The 8216-nt window shown below is 40.8% G+C and overlaps 1 protein-coding gene across 1 annotated transcript; it reads left to right on the top strand.

The window, feature by feature from the left end:
• The first annotated feature begins 4952 nt into the window (after positions 1 to 4952).
• Positions 4953 to 6337, top strand: LOC119630783 (uncharacterized). Its single transcript, XM_038021278.1, has 3 exons — positions 4953 to 5249; positions 5438 to 5632; positions 6197 to 6337. The coding sequence occupies exons 1-3, from the start codon at positions 4953 to 4955 to the stop codon at positions 6335 to 6337; spliced, it is 633 nt and encodes a 210-aa protein (XP_037877206.1).
• Positions 6338 to 8216: the final 1879 nt, after the last annotated feature.

Here is an 8216-nt window from a genome sequence, read left to right as displayed (position 1 = left end):
GATCACAATATTATAAAAAAATAGGTATCAGGGTATGTAAAGCTGTTTTTCGGTGCCGAAGTTTTTCAAATGATCGGAAAACCTATTGGAAGGACATAATAAAGATTGAAAAGTTTGGTCGAGATATGTTAAAGTAAAGTCTAGATCAATATATATAGTCGATGTGGTATTTCACAAGTATTGGGCTATTTAGAATACTCGTACCCTTCCATATGTATGTAACGTGTATTCAACTCCTATCGATTCGTTAATACTAATCCTAGTTTGTAATTGCTTTCTGATTACAATAATTATTGGATGTTTGTTTTACAAGCTCTCTAAATATATTCCAATATATTTAGAGAGCTTGTAACAAGATTCAACCTTTAAAAATATAAAGAATGACTGAGTGTAGCAATAAAGTCGAATAATATCAATAATACATATTATAATATGATTACAAATGAAGTACAGCAAATGAAGCGTGACGGTTTTTAATAAAACAATGTTTAGTTGCACTAACTATTGTCTATATTTCAGATTTAATGTAAAATGACAGAACTATTCCTCTGAAGAATTCATGAAACTGTATAGAGAGCTGCGTGAGGCGTGAGGCGTGCGACGCGGGTTCACATTCGTCTCACGTCTCCGGGCACAATCTACGCCTACCCGACTTATTCGATTGAAATAAAGAACCGCTTTCCTATGAAAAATATATAAGTTGAACGCACACCGAGTTCATTTGATTCATTTTTTAAATTGTTATAGATATATATTTCCCTCCAACAATCAGACTATTAGACCATTAGAGACAGCTAATAGACGCTTAAACTCTGTGTGAAATATCTACATGGAGTTCAACATACTGATCGTTACTGAAGTGATTGGAAACAGATGAATATTCACGGTAAGTCGAGACGCGGCTAGAGCTTTACCATCATCTTTACCATCATTTATCTCCAGGTGTCCATGGGCCCCTCGCTCGTTTCCCTGTTACAAACATGCAGCGAAAATTAAAAAAAAATCAGAATGTGTACGATAGACATATAAAAATAATGAAATTAAACTTATTTATACGATGCCCGTTGTGTCCACATCAAAGTTATTACATATTCATCGCGCGTGCGTGCTGTTTGAAGACCTGCTGGCAGGACTCGCGTGATGCCTAAGCCACAGAGATATCCTTCAGACGACATCCCACCGCTAGTGGTCGTGGGATCAGCTCTTTTTATCTTTTTTATTTTCTCCACTCCACTTTGTCCTGTGCGTTTCTTCAGTATTCAGCTTTCACCATTCGTCATTACTTTTATCTGTAGTTATACATTTTCCTAAATTGTTATAGTTTTTGGGAATGGTAATAGCATAGAAATAACGAGACCAACTTCAAAATCATTGAAACAAAAGAAAAATGCACAAATCGTATTATCTGCGAACGTTCTCAATTTGTATGTGCACGTCAATAGTGGTCGTCAGTCTCGCAGAGAGCGGGGCGTTACGCGGCGCGACCTGCATCACAATCACGACGAGCTTCACGCCGAGCCCTTCATGAAAAACCTTACAATTGCATTATATAGTGTACAGAGAGAACATGGTAATTTAGACCTTTTGTAAAACCTGATGGGAAAACTTTTGTACTAACGAATACGAGTTAAAACTCATAAGAGCGGACCTGACTGCGAGTTGTTGCTGCCCTGACGTCCAACGGGCCCTAGCTCGGATTTTGTTCTGTGTTTAAGATATCCGAAGAAACAAATTCTAAAAAGAATTAAATGCTGTTATCAAATGAGGCCAAACCTGGGCCCCACGGATCAGTAATCAGTATCAGCCGATAAACCAATAAGACGATCTTGCTGCGGATTAAAATGATCAGGTTTGCACTAGATGTAGAAATACCACACAATGCCACACAGCACTTACATATATCCCTACATATGTACGTACTAGTTTCTAAGTTAACTTATTATTCTCCGTGTGCCTTACATCACGCTACAGAGCGACTAACCGGGGACCGCTCACAGATCCGTTATCAAGTAAGACTTGTGTCGGGTCCTCTGTGAGCGTGACGTCACACTTCAGCTGCCAACTTCTACGAAGCACATTTCATAATTAGATGGTTAAGTTTGCACTGTTTGTTATTCAGATTTTAAGCATTCTAATACATTTTGAATTTCGATTTTCAATCGTAAAATCAATGTTTGTTTAGTTTTTCTGAGAGACCATGTTAGACACCATACAGGATTGAGAATGCAAAGTGGCTCAAAGGACTATTTCCATAATTGGACGCCCGGTGTACCGGAGGTTTTAAGGAAATAGTTACTTAACAGGTGTTCAGGTTACAACGATGGAGGAATCACATTGCGTAATAAAAATCAAACTATCAAATTTATTAAGATGCGTATTGCCCGGTGGCAGCACGCCCATCCTGCTCAGTTCCGTCACACCGTAGTCACACAATCTATTGGAAAGAGTTCGTCCGATTTTATAGAATATAATTTAAGTTTCTGTCGCCCGCCTCAGGCCGGTGGACGGCAATCACGTTGTCACGACTATGCTCCGCGGTAACCGGTTAACCGAGCATAAACACAAATACTAGAAAAATCCCTTCGAAAATGTTTTAATACAAAACGAATAAATTAAATAAACATAAAAATTTAATTTGTGTAAATTATTGAACGGCTACGGGCTGCTGGGCTCCCAATTATATTATAAAATATATTCGATAAAAACAATAGAGCTTCAGCTTCAAAGACTCTCCACTGGGCATTTCGAATTACAACATTCAGTGTTGTCGTTGAAATAACGAGATGAGCATGAGAGGGGACTGAGGAGGATACCGGGAGGAGGGTGTTTTGAGCAAACGGACCGAGATCTAATTAATATAATTTAGCTGAGCTTTGATCCGTGGACGTCGCCGCGACGACACCGCGTCGGAATCTACAGTCTCGTTGAGATGCGAGGCGGATGCGATTGTTCTATCATCGGGGCTTATTAAGCTGAAGATTTGATGTTGGTGGTTCAAATTTATTATAGGAGTTCGCAGCTAGCTTTCATTGAGTTCCGAACGTATGTTACGTACAATTGACATTTGCATTGACACAAGTGACGATAACCTACACCTCGCATCATAAAAATATTAATTGAAAAAATTCAGTACTGGGAAAATAGTGCAAATAGAATACGGTTTATGGTAATTAGTTACCGTCGCTTACCATAATGCCGGGTGCACGGTAAGCCGTTATTTATCCCCAACGGGAACTTTTTGAGAACATACATAAAAGTAGTACAATAATTATTTCATCTACTTTGTAATTTTTATTTATCAAAACTAACATAATGCAACTAGGAAACTAGTGTTTCTGCTGCGACATTCTAAGGGCGAGCATACACAAACATGGTCATCAGAGATAAAGGTCGACCATGCCCTCGGATATAGACGCGCGCGCGTCAAGATAACGTTGTGCATGTGTCCTTAATTAGCAGTAAATTAAAAAAGGTCGTTAAGGGCGGACGTAATCTTTGTTCGTACAAATATTGTCTGTTAAGTGTTTGTTTATATACCTAGTCAGGTCATAAGTATTGTCACACAGTAAAAACTTTTCTTTTAGAATGTTGGCCACAAAAAAGTTTCTTGAATTCGAATTTCGAATTGTTCATGAAAATAAAAATGTATACTTTTAGAATTTTACTCATTACAAAAATATGGAGTGGACGCTTAAAGAAGACCGTGTTGCAGTTATTGCATTGCATCGTTGCGGCTACGCGCCAATTCAAATTTTTAACATACTGAAAATTTTGAATATAACCAAAAGATTCGTTTATCGTACTATCAAACGATACAATGAAGACTCTAGTGTAGATGACAGGTCAAGAAGTGGTCGCCCTCGGTCTGTTAGGACTCCAGCAGTGATAAAAGCTGTGAAGGCGTGAATTCAAAGAAATCCCAAACGTAAGCAGAAACTGTTGGCCCTGCAGATGGGGTTAAGCAGAACCACGGTGAAAAGGGTGTTAAATGAAGACTTAGGGCTTCGGGCATATCGAAGAAAAATAGGACATCGTTTGAATGCTCGTCTAATGGACCTGAGACTGAAGAGATGCCGCGCTTTGTTGAAGCGGTACGCGGGAAAAAAATATCGGGAAATTCTTTTTTCGGATGAAAATATTTTTACCGTAGAAGAGAGCTACGACAAACAAAATGATAAGGTGTACGCACACAGTAGTGAAGAAGCGAGCAACCATATTCCGCGTGTCCAACGAGGTAATTTTCCATCCTCGCTCATGGTATGGTTGGAAGTTTCTTATTGGGGCTCAACAGAGGTACATTTTTGTGAGAAAGGTGTAAAAACGAATGCAGTTGTGTATCAAAATACAGTCCTCACGAACCTTTGGAAAATTCTCATACCATGTTCAATAACAGGCACTGGGTATTCCAACAAGATTCGGCGCCAGCTCATAGAGCGAAGAGCACACAAGACTGGCTGGCGGCGCGTGAAATCGACTTCATCCGGCACGAAGACTGGCCCTCCTCCAGTCCAGATTTGAATCCGTTAGATTACAAGATATGGCAACACTTGGAGGAAAAGGCGTGCTCAAAGCCTCATCCCAATTTGGAGTCACTCAAGACATCCTTGATTAAGGCAGCCGCCGATATTGACATGGACCTCGTTCGTGCTGCGATAGACGACTGGCCGCGCAGATTGAAGGCCTGTATTCAAAATCACGGAGGTCATTTTGAATAAACTTTAGTGTCATAAGAATCTATGTTTTGTTAAGTTCATTTTGGTATATGAATGGTTACATAATGAATAAACTTGTTTCAATTATTTTACATTAAAGATGTGACAGAATTTATGACCTGACTAGGTATATAATATATATTTTATATATTGTAATAGTTTTAAGTTCTTATATCTCTCGAAATAATTCTTACGTTTGTGGACTTTGAGAAAGCGTTTGACACTGTACAGTGGAGCAAAATGTGGACCTGCTTAAAACAAAGAGGTATACCAAATAAAATCATCGGTATAATCCAGGCCTTATACGGAGGTAGTACATGTGGAGTCGTGCATGACCAAGTTCTGGGAGCCCCTATTGAGATGACAGCGGGTGTTAAGCAGGGCTGTCTCCTGTCTCCGTTACTATTCATTATGTTACTGGATGACATAATGTGGGAAGTGGTGCCGACACCGCGGGGCATTGAATGGAGCGAAAATATCTTAGAAGACCTTGACTATGCAGACGACAGTGTTGATGACACCGATTTTGGATCAAATGCAAGCAAAACTTGAGGACCTCCGTATGTCTGCGGAGAAAAGGGGCTTGCGTATCAACACCAACAAAACCGTCGACATGTCAAAAATAGTCAAAATGGTCAAAAAACACTACTCCCCTAAAGCTCCAAGACTGTGTGTTGAAGTCAGCACAGAAGTTTACATATCTGGGGAGTTCCATATCAAATCAGGATGGTTCGGACGAAGATATAGAGATACGAAATAGGAAAGCCAGGGGTACTTTCGCGCAGTTGAAACCAGTCTGGGAGTCAAGTGTCATGACCCGTCGGATCAAGCTGATCCTGTTCGACTCCATTGTCAAGAGTGTTCTCCTGTTCGGATGTGAGACCTGGAGAGTAACCAAGACACTCACGAACCGACTGCAGGTATTTGTAAATAAGTGCTTAAGGTCGATACTCCGCATATTCTGGCCAGTCACTATCTCTAATAAAGACCTTTGGACTAAATGTGACCAAAATCCCATCGCGCAAGACATTGCTCATCGGAAATGACGTTGGATAGGACACACTCTACGGCGCAGCGGAGTCAATGCAGCATCAATCGCGTTTGAGTGGCAACCGCTTGGCAGGAGAAGACCTGGTCGCCCTGTACACACTTGGCGACGCACCGTAGAGAGTGAAATGAGGACTGCCAACGTGACCTGGAGTGATGTCAAGGAGCAAGCGCAAGACAGGGTAAAGTGGAGACAACTTGTGAGGGCCCTATGTACCAGCGGGGTACCCTAGGACTACAACACACACACACATATATCTCTCGAGTAATAGGGTATACTAGTTTTCTATTACATTGTACGTAAAATTAGATAACCAGGTAATTTGGACACGGCATTTTATGCAGACGCTGTTGACTCCGGTCGACATTCACCTGCTTCAAAATTAAATGATCGCAAGAAAATAAAAGGATTTTTCTCTAATTTTATCTACGTTCAGCAACAAACCCATTCTTTCGATAGCGTGCATAATGTAATGGCGTCATGCGGCACTCGTGTTTCCACTAATATGCCCATCACTGCTGTATTCCTGCTGGCGTCTCGTGGTCGACCCCAGTTTGCTGGTAGGCCACTGCGGTGATTGACTGTGGTGGATACCGTGGTGCTCACACTTCTATTTTAAGATTTAAGGAACTGAATGCAATTCAGACAACGATGGATGTAATGGAAGATCCTCACTCACCCTCCGCCTCTTCGACTGCACACAAACAACTTTTATCTGGGACAAATGTAACGCGTTTTATTACGTCTCAATAGCAAATTGAACGGGGGTCATTGTGGGATCTAATTGTAATTAATACACATTTGAATACGAACATAAATTGCTGCAGACGTCTTATATGATCCTTGCCATCGCACGATCCGCCAAGAGAGTAGGATCCGTCGCACCCCTTCATAGTGCGTTTCTGAATATAAGTTATTTGCCATTCTATTCAACTATCCCACACCGATAGGAACTGCGTACGATGTGGTTTGAAAACTTTAATAGTAATACACTCGGCCCTTGGTAGTGTTGTTGTGTAGACGCGATGGAGATCGGGTGGACTTCGTCCTTGTCATTGTTCGTTGAAGATCAATAAGTCGTTATGTTTATGCGTTACGATTACCATTTAACAACGAACACCGATAAGAAGTCCGGTGTACGGGATCCAATAAACTCTTCAATAGTATTTTGTATTACCTCTCGCGTATTGAATTTTTTCCCTGCCAAGAAGTTGTTCAAACTTTAGAAGAAGTAGATGTTTGTCGGCGTATGGTATGGTGAGTGGGGTGGATGATGCAAAGCTTCCAACCCTGACTCTTGTTGCTCGGAGACCGACTGTTGTGCCGCATGAGGTTAAGCGTTTTCGTATTGGAACGCCAGAGACGAGCAATTCTCCGTCATTGTGTCCATTCCTTACAGTAAATATCTGTTCTAATGAAGCTACGAGGATTTATACTGGCACTAGACCACCAAATTTTAATAGTGATCAAGATTTTACAGGGGTAAGCTTTGTCCAGGGGCATTCCCTAGGGGCTGAACCCAGGTTTAACCAACATGATAACCGCTTATGATTATCAAAAATAATTTATTTTACAATACTAGTCTATTGTAAAACCGTAAATTTATAGATAAAGACCTATTATCATACTATAGCAGGCTCTATATCTATTGAGAACCACCCAGACTCATACGTCATAATGTAAATCGTATCGGTGCTTCTAGTTATCACAGCCAAACGCATTTTGCGTTAAATTTAACATTCGGCCAGAGGGCGCGCCGCTCGGGCGGCGGCTAACGACTTCCGCTTCCGGCTATGGACTACCGTAGACCCGCTACGCCTGTAGATGTACTACGCGGCACCGCTACGCCGCTACAGTATTTTTGAGTTATGCCAGTTTTTATTGCAATTCATGTTTTATTACGAGCCATAACCGAGCTGTCACATCCAGCGACGGAAGTGCATTGAAACGGAGCGTCGTTGCGTGTCAAATAGAATCTCTATGGAAATGATGTTTTATCAATATATTTCTCACTATTATTTTGAAATTATTACCCACCCATAAAATCCAAGGGCATTATCCATATATCCATTTAACATGAGTATAAGCTCTTAATGGCATGCTTTCTTATCCACTAATGGCCCCCAAAACACGACTCCTTTGGGGACCTTAATAAACATTGTATAACAACTCTTTCGTCTCTTGAATCTAACCTTTTTTACATTTCTAAGAATTTTCAGAGCACAGATTATGTACATCACAAAGAAAAACGTACGTAATTCAAAACTCAAAGTACTCGACTCGATATCACTTTGTCATGCAAAAAACAAAATTGTCACAGATTCGGAATCACGGCTCCCCCTTTTTAGAGGGGGAGAGAGAGCTGCAGGGCGAGGGGGGCTCGGTACATTGAATATTTATGCCGAAAGGAGACTCGCCATGAATACGACAATTGAAATTACACTTAACTGTGTTGT

Source organism: Bombyx mori, chromosome 3, assembly GCF_030269925.1.
Source record: "Bombyx mori chromosome 3, ASM3026992v2".
Taxonomy (NCBI): Eukaryota; Metazoa; Arthropoda; class Insecta; order Lepidoptera; family Bombycidae; genus Bombyx; species Bombyx mori.
Note: the sequence above shows the minus strand (reverse complement) of the source record. Positions and strands in the feature narration are given on the sequence as shown.